This window comes from Cyrtonyx montezumae, unplaced genomic scaffold (assembly GCF_038088225.1).
Source record: "Cyrtonyx montezumae isolate F1298 unplaced genomic scaffold, pur_monq_1.0 scaffold_19, whole genome shotgun sequence".
Lineage (NCBI taxonomy): Eukaryota > Metazoa > Chordata > Aves > Galliformes > Odontophoridae > Cyrtonyx > Cyrtonyx montezumae.
In genome coordinates, this window is record NW_027071925.1 from 3,511,805 (window position 1) to 3,523,270 (window position 11,466).

Genomic DNA, 11,466 nt, shown 5'->3' on the forward strand with positions numbered 1-11,466 from the left:
CTGCATCCCACTCCTTGTGTACCAGGGATGGGTGCCCCGATTCCTTGGGCAGCTTTGGGGTGAGAGGCAGAAAGGCAGAGCCTAGAGCAGTCCTTCCCTGCACAAAGACCTAAAAGCCCCACTGGGACCAGCAGGGACCTGGCAAGGGGAGGTCTGGCCATCGGGTCCTGTAGGTAGGTGGACAGACTGTGTGACCACGGAGGTCTTTGCCAGCTTGGTGATTCTGTGACTCCCAACAGCTCAGGTTTGAGCTCCAAGAAGCGGTAGCTCCACGTACACAGCCCAGGATAAAAGTGCCACACGGTGCTGTGATCATCCTGTGTGTTTGTGTTCTTTTCCTCACCTTTATTTGGCATCTGCCACTCTGAAAGCTTCTCGCACTCACACAGCTTCTAAAGCCGTGTGGTGTAACACGTGAAGAACTGTGCATCTCATTTTCACCTGCTAGAGAAGAAACGAGGGCAGAAAGCCACGTGGCGTGGAAATAGATGGAGATGTCACAGAGCAGCTCCTCCGCCCTCATGGGGCCACATCTCCACATGGCAAACCCAGAGCTCTCCCCGACCCACTCCCGCTTCACCCCTCCAGGGCTGAGCCACGGGTAACAATTAGCCCTAATTAACGAAGGGTCAGAGGGAAACACGTGAGCTGAGGCGACCCCCACCCACCTGGCAGTGCTGCATGCAGTCCCGCAGGGTAAGAAAGCCGTTGAGGGACTGCTTTGAGTTTGCGGGCTTTGTTCCGGCGGACGAACCCGGCGGAGCTCAACTGGAAACGCGCTCCCGAGGAAGCAGCCGAAGCGTTTTCCTTCTGGAAGCATCCATCAGCCCCAACCCTCCGCTCCCAGCCCCGACGAGCCCTCAAATTCATTGCAAATCCGTGAAACCGCGTGGAGGGGAATAAATGATGCGTTCCCCTGCCGGTCCCGGGGGCAGATTCTCTTCCCCCTCCCCACCCCCCATTTTTACTCCTCTTTTTTCCCTCTCCCCCCTTATTTTTTTTTTTTAACCCCGCTTTCCCCCCTCCATTTCTTTCCACCCCATTGCGGCTCTCACGGGGCGTGGACCCGAACTCCGCGACGGCCGCGCTGAGCCCACGGGGTCCTGCGTGGGAGCGGCGGACGGGAGAAGTGGATGAAAAAGTTACGGGAAAAGGGGGAAAGCTCCGATGTGCGCTCCGCGAGTGGGCGGCGTGAACGGGAGGCGAAAAAAAAAGAAAACGAAAAAAAAAAAAAGAAAGTGCAGCGTTTCTCCGCCGCTCTGAGTCAATGTTTAACCCCCGCCGCGCAGCAAAAGCGGCTCAAAAGTGGTGGCTTTTTTTTTTTTTTTAACTCAGCGAGTCTGAACCAGTCCGCCCAGTGCCTCCTCCCTCCGCCTCACACCCTCCTTCCTCCCACCGCTCCTCGGGAACATCCATCCGTCCGTCCGTCCGTCCCGGATCGCCGCACTCGGATCCACGCGGAACGGGGACCCACTCTAGAGAGCGGCGATGGGGATCCCCCGCTGGAAGCGTTTCTGCTTCTTGCTCTTCGCAGCCTTCACCTCGTCCCTTCTGCTCTACGGGCACTACTACGCTACGGTGGAGCCGCGCAGCGGCCCGAGGGTCGTGGCCAGGTATGGGGGATGCGTGGAGGGGGGAGGGGCTGCTCGACCCCTCCGTGCCCACTTTGTTCGCTGTTTGATGGGCTGTTCTCCCCCCACAGGATGTCCTGGGTCTTGCATGGGGCTGCCCGGGGGGGCTATGGGGCTGCTGGGGGCTGCAGGGGTCCCCTCGTGGACTCAGGGTGAGGGATCAGAGCCCTGCCAGCAGTGGGGCGGGGGTTGCTCTCCACGGTGCAGTGCTGACCCCACACCGCAGCTGCAGGCGCAGGACGGGGCTGCCCGCGAACTCCCAGACTGCAGCAATGGGCATCTCCCCCTCCGCTTTCCTTCAGCCTTCCCCTGACCCCCCCGGCGCCGGGCAGGGTGCTGGGCAGCCTCGGGTGCGCGGCTGTGAGCTCAGGGACGGTGCCGGCGGTGCAATGGGACGGAGGGGGGGGGACTCTGTGGGATCGCAGCGGGTCCTGCACAGGGGAGCTGGGAGCAAGTAGGTTTGCCCTGGGACGCAGCTGGATGGGCTTTCCTGGGGTCCCGGGGCCGCATCTCCCCCAGCGGGAGCTCTGTGCCCCCAGGAGCGTGGGGTCGGCTGGAGATGTGGAGCTGCTCCCGCAGCGCTGAGTGCCCTCGGGAGGGGAATCTGAGCTCCAGAGCTCCGCAGGGATCGCTCCCTTCGGCTTTAACCCCGGCACCGAAGCGCGGCCCGTGTCCCGTTGGCACCGATTCCCCGTGCTTGCAAACGCACCGCCCCGTAATCTCTGCTCGTCCCTCCGAAACTACGAACCCGGAGCCACCAGCGCTGCTCTGAGCTGATACGGGGCAGAGCTGGGAGGGAAATCCATGGGTGCAGAGCTCCTCGCCGCTGCACACGGGCGTGGGGCGACGCTGTGGGCTGTTCCTCCCGTCGGGGCAGGAGGGGAAGGGCGAACGGTGCTGCGTTTCGGGAGCGCGGTGTCTCCATCCGCTGGGGTGGGGGTTGGGGGGGTCGGGGGGGCGGGTGAGCTCTGAGCTGTCACCTTCTGGGGCAGCCAAGCTTCATCGCTGGGTAAAGGGACACCGCATCCCGGGAGGTGCTGAGCAGCGGCTGCACCGCGTGGGGGATGGCTGCGGTGCCAGAGGATGGGGGGTGAGCAGCAGCATTGGGCACGGAGCTGGTGGGGGGCTGTCCGACCCCTGCAGTAGGGAACAGGGGAGGAAACCCAATGCTCTCCGCGTGGGAGGAGGCGGAGCTGTGCTCCCCACCTGCTCTACCTGTCCCGGAGATCCCGTAACAAGGAGCCCTTGTCTGCTCCACAATGCCCCGCTTTGCTGGGAGCACCTGCTGCTCCGAAGGGCCCTTCTGTGCAGGGAGGGATGAACCGGAGCCTGTTCCCCACAGGGGGGCTCCCACCTCCTGCTTGGCTCAGAGGGCACCCGTGGGGCTCTGGGGGTGCAGAGTCCATCCCTCAGCAGTTGGTGGTGGATTTATGGGCACGGGAGGGGTTTTGTACTCCGTTTTCATGTGGGGCACAGTGCTATGTCTCCAAGCGTGGGGTGGCACTGATGTGGGGCATCAGGGTGCTCCCCAGCCACCTCAACCCCCCCACAGAGCCCTCATAGCCCCATTGCCTCCCCAGTGCAGTGATGGGTGGCGGCTGTTGGGATGTGGAGTGTGTTGGGGTGGGGCTGCTGTCACACCATGCTGTCCTGTCCCCTTGCAGTCTGCTGCAGCCGGAGCCACTGCTCCTGGTCCCCACAGACACCTCACATGCAGACAACAGCCACCAGCAGGACCTTGGAGGGACCATGAAGAGGTAAATGGGGAGAAAGAGGGGGTGCGTGGTGGCCCCAGTGTGCATGGGAGCCCCCTGAGCCCTTCTCACTGCTGTATTTGTTTTTTTTTTTTCCAGTAGGGAGATCTTCCTCCAACCATCCTCAGAGCTGGAGAAGCCCAAACCCAGCAGAAAACAGGTGACAATCAGCAGGATGCAGTGTCCCCTGGGCCACCAGCCTGTCCCTGCATCAGGGGGCTGCTCCTGTGAGCCAGGGCTGTCTCTGTACTCCATATGGGTGCCCGGGGTAGGAGATGCCACACCCTTCTCCATAAGCCCCGATCCCTCAGCGTCGCAGGGGATGGGTTCTGCATTTGGGAAGTGGAGGCACAAGACAGAAGGAGCAGCTCTGTTCCTGGGTCTGACCTCCCCCCGGTGCCTGTTGGGGTTTCCCAGTTTCTCCAGGCTCAGTGCTGACCATGCTCCCCCCACAGCCCACCTCGTGCCCCCGCTCGGTTGTGGCCACGGCGAAGGCAGACCCCAGGTTTGGGGAGCTCTTCCAGTTTGATGTCCCAGTGCTGATGTGGAACCGACACTTCAACCCTGAGACCTGGGACAGGCTGAAGGCACGACGTGTCCCGTACGGCTGGCAGGGCTTGTCCCAAGCAGGTATGGGGCTTGGGGGGCTCAAGGGACCCCGGCAGAAGGAAACAGAGATGGAGAAACGCCCCAGCGGAGCTGGGGACCTCGGTCTGTTCCTGCTCCCAGGGAGCAAGGTGGTGGGGACAGCTTAACAAAAGCCACTTGCAGCATCTTGTGACATTTTCCCCAAATAAAAGCTCCAGTGTGTGCACGATGATGAACTGGGGCGCGGAGGACCTCGGACAACCCGCTCCATTGTTGCTGATGGAGATTGTTTCCCTTCCAAGCCCAAACCTACTCTCTGCTCTCCCCGGCAGGGAAGTGATGGGGACGGGGGGAGCAAGGCGGGGGCTGTTGCAAGGAGGCATTGTCAGGAGGGGAAGCGGCCGTCGCCAGCATCCCACGGGGCTGGGGCTGCCCGGATGTGGCCCTGTGCCTTGCACGGCATTGGGCAGCTGCTGTGGGGTGTGGGGGGTCAGTAACACGGGGCTGGGAGAGGAGATTTCTTTTGCAAAAGGGCGGTGATGCAGTGGCACAGCTGCTGTGATTCTTCCCATCCAAGGTCCACCCTGCAGACCCCTCCCTAAGGACAATGTGAGCGTTTGGGCACGCTGCTCACAGACGTGCTCTGGTGCACCCTGTCCTGTTTTCCCCTTCCCCTTGCAGCTGTTGGCAGCACCCTCCTCCTCCTCAACACCTCCTCCAACATGCAGCTCTTCGACCGCGACCGCTTCCCCGGGGGCTGCATCCGCTGCGCTGTGGTGGGCAATGGGGGCATCCTGAACGGCTCACGGCAGGGCCGGGCCATCAACGCTCATCACCTGGTCTTCAGGTGGGGCCGGGAGGGCAGGGTAGGGCTGTGGGTGCTGGGGAGCAGCCCCACCCTACACATGACCCCATGGTGATCCCGCAGGCTCAATGGGGCCATCACCAAAGGCTTTGAGGAGGACGTTGGGACCAAGATCTCGTTCTATGGCTTCACGGTGAACACCATGAAGAACTCGCTCATTGCCTACGAGGAGTATGGCTTCACCCAGGTACCCCAGGGCAAGGTGAGACTCCGAGGGCACGGCAGGGTGCCCGCCCCACAGAACAGGCTTCCAGGGAGGTGGTGGGGTCACCGTCCCCAGAGGTGTTCAAGAAAAGGGTGGATGTTGCGATGAAAAACATGGTTTGGTGGTGATGGGATGACGGTCAGAGTGGATGATCTGAATGGTTGTAAAGTGTGAGGTTAACAGAATGAAGAATAACAAATGGTATTATAGCCAAGAAGTTTTATAGGTGGTATGGTTAGACAGATTATTGTGATGGAAAAGAGACAAAATAAAAGGACAAAATGCTCACCTACGTCCTAGGCTCACGATAGGAAACTCCAAAGGAGGGATCTCCAACAAGAGATCCTTCCCCAGTGCTGCTCAGCCCTTCAATGGGGTCTGGGAGAGGTGGATTCAGACTCCACTCCTGGTCACACAGGTGCATTGCCTTCCTCTGTGCTCCCGTGGCTGACTTGGTGCTCGTCTCAGGTGATCCATCCATGGTTCAGGCCGTGATTCAGCAGTTCCCATACTGGTCTTTCCCACTGTAACAATTCTATGACTCCATGAAGCTGACCTCCAAGCTTCAAGAGCCACAGTCCTCACCGTGCCCATGTCCCTGCTGCAGGACCTGAAGTACATCTTCATCCCCTCGGACGCTCGTGACTACGTCATGCTGAGGTCGGCCATTGAGGGCAGCCCGGTCCCCGAGGGCTTGGACAAGGGTGACGAGTGAGTGAACGCACCAGCACGACCACGCCATGCCCACCTCCACCCCAAGTGACAGCAGTTCTCCTCTCCCTGCTGCAGGCCACGGAAGTATTTTGGACTGGAGGCATCAGCAGAGAAGTTCAAGCTGCTGCATCCTGATTTCTTGCATTACCTGACAGCCAGGTGAGGATGGGGAGGCAGATTTCCCCCTTGCCAATCCCATTCATTGTGGTGCTGCTCACGTTTCCTCCTGGTGTGGAGACTCATACAGCCTTGCTGCGTTCACCTGGCCCTCCATTACATAGCCAGATTTGAACTGGTCTAACAGGAGCAGAGGGAAGGTCTGAAGAGATTCGGGTTTGTTTTCCTGTGTTTCGTGGAAACCAGTGCCTGGGTTGGGGCAGTTTAAAATGGTGGGGCTGTGTGTGTTAGCAGCCGGCAGAGAATGAGTTGAACCTCAGTAACAGACATCAGAGCATCCACACATTCCCCCTTCTGAATGCCACGGTTTGGTGGGTGCCCTGTCCTACTGCCCCATGACACTGCTGTTTGCTGGTGAGGTCTCAGGGCTGTGCCCCCCTCCCAGCACTGCCTCTGCTCTGTAGGTTCCTGAGGTCAGAGCTCCTGGACATGCAGTACGGCCACCTCTACATGCCCAGCACCGGGGCGCTCATGCTCCTCACAGCACTGCACACCTGCGACCAGGTGAGGGTGAGGGGACAAAGGGGGGGACATCCCACCCCGAGCCTGTCACCATCCTTCTTCCTCTGCCCCATCGCCCCATAGGTCAGTGCCTACGGGTTCATCACGGCCAACTACGAGCAGTTCTCCGACCATTACTACGAGCAGGAGAAGAAGCCGCTGGTGTTCTACGCCAACCACGACATGCTGCTGGAGGCAGAGCTGTGGAGGAACTTGCACCACGCGGGGATCGTGGAGCTGTACCAGCGTTGAGGGTGGGGCAGTCCCAGGGCAGGGGCTCTTGATGCAGCGTGGAAGCGGTTCTCCTCTTTCCTGAAGGTCTTCTTTCCCTGGAGGGCTCTCCCATACGGGCAGGCCAACCCGAGGAGCAGGGCCCAGAGCTGACAGCAGGGCAGATGTGGTGAGGGGCGAGCCAAGGCTGGCAGGGAAATGCTGAGGCTCATCAGGGCCCTCCAGCAGCTTGCTTGTGGCTGTGTGAGACTGAGCGCGGCCTTGGGGTGCCCCTGCACGTGGCTGTGACCTCCTGGTGCCCTGAGAGTGTCTGTGGGGTGGCAGCAGCCCCTGGAAGTGCAGCATCATCCGCAGGCGGGGCGAGGTGGTGCTGGGATGCCAGAGAAGCACGTCTGACAGAGCTCACTTCTCGGACCTTCCTGGACATTTACAGCCTGTCCTGGTTGTGAAGCTACGCTGGGTTAGGAGCACGTACGGCAAAGCTATCAACAGCATGGTACTTAAGGAAAAAAGGAATCCCAAACGGAGGTGGTCTTGAGCCCTCTGGCCATCCCACATAACCCAGCCTGCTGCAGCAGAGGCTCCTCCAGCTCGCCTGGCTGCGGGGCTGATACTGCTCAGTGAAGGGAGTGGCACCACGTGAAACTTTCCCATTCTGTATAATTAGAGGAACACTGAGTCATTACTTTCTTCTGTGCGTGGTTTAGTGAATGGGGCGGGTGGGACAAAGCATCCTGCCTGCTGCAGAGCTGCAGCACACAGCAGTGGCTTCGATTTGGGAACGGCAGAAAGTCTGGGTTGAGGGTGGGGGTTGGGTCACAGCACAGGGACACTGCTGGCCCTGGTGTGACACAGTGGGACAGCGGCTGCATCGCTCCTGGGTGCTTGGAGGGCTGGAGAGCAGCCTCTTCCCACCTCAGATGCCATTCACTGTACGTCAGCATAAGGGTGGAGGGGGCAATTGCTTGCAGAGATGGCAAGAGATAACCAGGCCGTGAGCCAGGGAACCTCACGCTCCCCTCGAGCTCCATCTCTCTGTGACAGAGCTGCACTCAGCCACCTCGAGCTGCTTCAGATGTAATCTCAAGCGGAGCCCCGCTGGCGTTCCCAGGTAAGCCTCCAATTAACCTTTGTTCGTGGCAGCCTGTTACACCCCTTCCTAATGCCAACACTCAGCTAAACCTCTTCATGACAACAAGCCTGATTCCATCACCTGAGACACAGCACCAAAAGCTCCTCAGGCCAAGCGTGAGCACACACCCACCAGTGGCACTGACACACGTGGCAAAAAGGACAGCTCTTAAAAATGAGTGCTGTCACAGCACAGCATCATCTCACCAGGAATCCCACGGAGCTCCCAGGGCTGAGAGCTGCGTGAGCCAACAGCTGCTGTGCTCACACATCACTTCCCTGCTGTAAAATGAAAGGCTTCTTTGCTTCCCGCAGCATTTTTCTGTGGAAGACGATGAGGTCTGAAGTCTGTGTGAGCTCAGCTGCTATTACTCTAGGAGGCAGTTCAACTTGAAATCCTTTCTACTTGCTCAAAGTCATTTCTGTTCATAGTAGATACCAAAAAAAAGACTTCAACTCCCAAGATTTTCAATAATTTGTTTTATTCTGAAACAGAAGACTGCAGGAACCACCTGCTCCTTCCTCCAGCCAGCTGTAGGTCAGGTCCTGGTGGAAAAGAGGCCAGAGCAGAAGCAACCATCAGCTGAGATGCTCCCAATGATGTGCATTATTTAACCAAGAGTATACATCTCTCTCATAAGACCAAAAGTACTCTTCCGAGATGAGTAATGCAGTTCCCTGAAGCCAGGGCTTCAGAGCTCCCCACACCTGCCCCCCTCACCACACCATGGGCACCAGTACCCAAATGCTCTCTGGTCTTGCTGGGAGCTTACCTGTGACACAGCTGCAGCAGCCACTGAGTGGAAGGGGAAATGCCTGCAGTGATGTGTGAGTGCTCATTTTATATCCCTTCAAAGGAAGCAGTATCATTTGTGAGAGCCATTAAACAGCAACCCTCCTCCTGGTGCTTCTGGAGTTGGGAGACATAGCAGAACAATGCTGAAATGCCCTCCTCGGTGTCTGCTTTGAACAAATCCCTGTCCCCCTCTATTCTCCAAGCACCACACGGCTTTTACTTTCCCTATTTATCATCAAGCTGCCTCTTTGTTTTCTTCCCCGTTCCTTGGAAACCCAAACCCCATGTGCTCCTCCTCGTGACTGCTTTTTGGAACCTATCTGTATTGACAAAGCTGCCTCTGCCAGCTGCAGTAACATCCCCTCCCTTTTTGTATACCAACGTTATTTCCTATGGAAGTGTGCTGTCGTCAAAGTGAGCAGGTCCAGCCCATCAGTGAGCAGTTCTGATCTTCGACAAACAGACACGAGCTCTGTTAAATAAAGCATGGAACTACTGAGCAGAGTGCAGCTGTCAGCCACCTGGAGATAAAGTGTGCTAACTGTGTGTACTCAGTGACTGTGCAAGACTGAAATGCATTTATCAGCCCTGCAAAGGTGCTTTACTGTTAGGACAAGCAACTTAAAAGCTCTTTGTAGATCTAGAACTAAACTGTGCTTGTGACAATAGCAGCCTGCGTTTATTATTATAGTCCCTGCACAGTGCTGCCACAGCTGGGCTCCTGAGGGCAGGCTGCTGAACACAGCCCAGGCAGAGGGAGAAGTGTTTGTGCACTGCAACTGCAGGGGGAGAGGGGACAGACACTGCTTTCTGCCCTCCTGGTGGGCACCTGCATCATTTCTGCTTCTGCAACATGGGGAACTGCTGGGAGAAAGAAATACATAAGCCTCAGTGGACAACTGTTTCTCCTCACAGCTGAGCTGTCAGACAGGGATAACTGCACATCACTGGCTCAGTTTCTCCCCTGCCCTCATCAACATCAGCTCCCCAAGTTCTAAGGAATAAAACATGGCCAAGACACCCAAGGGCAGCCATGCCCAGAACACAAAGATTGGGCATTCCTGTCAGCAGATGAGTCACACTGCCTACAGTTTTGGCACATAAAAATGTAAGGGTAACAGAAATTCCCAAGGATTCTCTTACCAGTTTGAGGTCCAGTTCACAGTTGCCTTCTTGCCAACACTCTCTCTGGAGGACATAACTCCAGGGTTCTGCATTCTGTTCTCCTCCTAAATAGAAGTTGCATTGAACACTGTTAGCAACAGCCCTGCAAGCTAAATTTGTCCTGCCTTCAATTTCCCTCCACCTCTTCTGACTAAAACCAGCCCCAAGCCACAAAGCAAGAACTGGAGAAGTTTTCCTTTCTAGGACAGGCAGTTTTTGCCTTAAGAGCAGCAGAAACCTGCCCCTCAGAAACAAAGGGGCCTGTTTGCCAGCAAGCTGTTTCACTTGAGGCAAGAAACTCAGGGATGCAGATGCTACTTAAACCCTTGCTTAGAAAAAAAATACTAGCTTAGAGGCTTTGGTGGTTTAGACCTTTTTGTGCTCTTCATGCAAACTGCTGCTTCTCATCATACAGAAATATCTAACTCTCCCCTTGCAGAGGAGAATAATCCACCCATCTGAGACATATTTATGGATTTTTCAACATCTCAAGCAGATGTTGAAAAGATACATCCATTCTGGGAAAGGATTCTCCAGTGTCCCCTCTAGGGTGACCTTCTGGGAGCTGCTCCCAGCAACCCGATGCGAGTTTAAAACCACCCCAGCACACCTTCAGATAAGCACACAGTCCAATTATTCTTTCAGTGGGTCTACTTCTGTGACAAACACACTTAGGAGATGAGCTGCGTCTCCACAATGAGCTGTCATCCAATCTACTTCTAATCCCTTCTACTCTTGCTCATGTGCAACAATGCTGACAACCAGGTGCTCTGCAGGGCACCAACCACATTAGAACTGCCATTCATTGTGTGCTGCCTCTCAGCTTGCACAACGCAGCAGCAAAGGGCTGCACACTCAGATGGCAGCTGCAACAAAGCCACAGCCTTGAATGATTTAATTACACTAATCAAGCCATGAGGCATTTATACCTCCCCCCAGCAGCCCCAGGGGCTCAGAGGATATCACCTGACACAGCAGATCTCTGCAGCCCAGCAACAGATGAAAACTGGAGTATGAGGAACTAAATTCTGTCGTCTCTTACCTCTGTGCTGCTGGTGCAGGCTTACTGCCAACCCAACAAAAGACTCAGCCTCCGGGGAAGGTGAGTGCAGAGCCTATTTTCCCCCTTGCAGGACAACACTCTACCACCTGAAAGAGTGGAGAGACAAGAGTTAATCCACATTACAAACCGTTCTTTTACCTCCTTGCTTTCGATGCCGAGCCTCAGAGTCACGCTTCCACAGAGGGACGATCCGTTTCGGACAGGGATAACTATCTCATCACTAGCTCAGCACGGACGGCGGGCAGCAGTGCCCCCTGGCAGCCGGCTTCGGGCAGGGCAGCCCCGGCTCCCCGCACACCCGGGGCCCCGCGGCGGACAAAGCGCTGCACGCCAGCAGCGCGGGAGCGAGGATGCTAGGCCGCGTCCCCTCAGCACGCCGCCGTGCAGGCCTCACGGAGCGGGGAGGGAAGGGGAAAGAAGACACGGACGCCTCGCGCAGCGCAAGCAGCCGCGATGGAGGGCGAGAACCTCCCACTCGTGTCCGTGTCGGAGTACCCGCGAACGCGGATTGCTGCCGATGGCGCCGCGCACCACTCACCGCCACACGCACCGCCGCCATGTCTGCCGGGGACTGGAAGAGAAGGCGGCGCGCGACAAGTCTCGCGAGAAACAGAGAGAGGCGGCGCGCGGGGGCTGCTGGGAAGTG

The 11,466-nt window shown here is 57.4% G+C and overlaps 1 protein-coding gene and 1 non-coding gene across 5 annotated transcripts; one reads left to right on the top strand and one right to left on the bottom strand.

Annotated features, from left to right (window-relative positions):
* The first annotated feature begins 1,442 nt into the window (after window positions 1–1,442).
* Window positions 1,443–6,755, top strand: ST6GALNAC2 (ST6 N-acetylgalactosaminide alpha-2,6-sialyltransferase 2). Of its 4 annotated transcripts, none has more exons than XM_065735227.1 (10): window positions 1,443–1,613; window positions 3,296–3,388; window positions 3,485–3,545; window positions 3,841–4,015; window positions 4,655–4,820; window positions 4,902–5,040; window positions 5,651–5,754; window positions 5,833–5,916; window positions 6,339–6,438; window positions 6,520–6,755. In XM_065735227.1, the coding sequence occupies exons 1-10, from the start codon at window positions 1,489–1,491 to the stop codon at window positions 6,685–6,687; spliced, it is 1,215 nt and encodes a 404-aa protein (XP_065591299.1). In that variant the 5' UTR covers window positions 1,443–1,488; the 3' UTR covers window positions 6,688–6,755. The 4 variants fall into 4 exon arrangements, with proteins under 4 accessions (XP_065591299.1, XP_065591297.1, XP_065591300.1 ...); XM_065735225.1 differs by having other exon boundaries at window positions 6,525–6,755; XM_065735228.1 differs by having other exon boundaries at window positions 3,488–3,545.
* A 4,219-nt stretch (window positions 6,756–10,974) lies between these two features.
* LOC136048157 (small nucleolar RNA R38) lies at window positions 10,975–11,049 on the bottom strand. Its single transcript, XR_010622159.1, has one exon. It is a non-coding gene; the product is annotated as a small nucleolar RNA R38 (small nucleolar RNA).
* Between the last annotated feature and the right edge of the window lie 417 nt (window positions 11,050–11,466).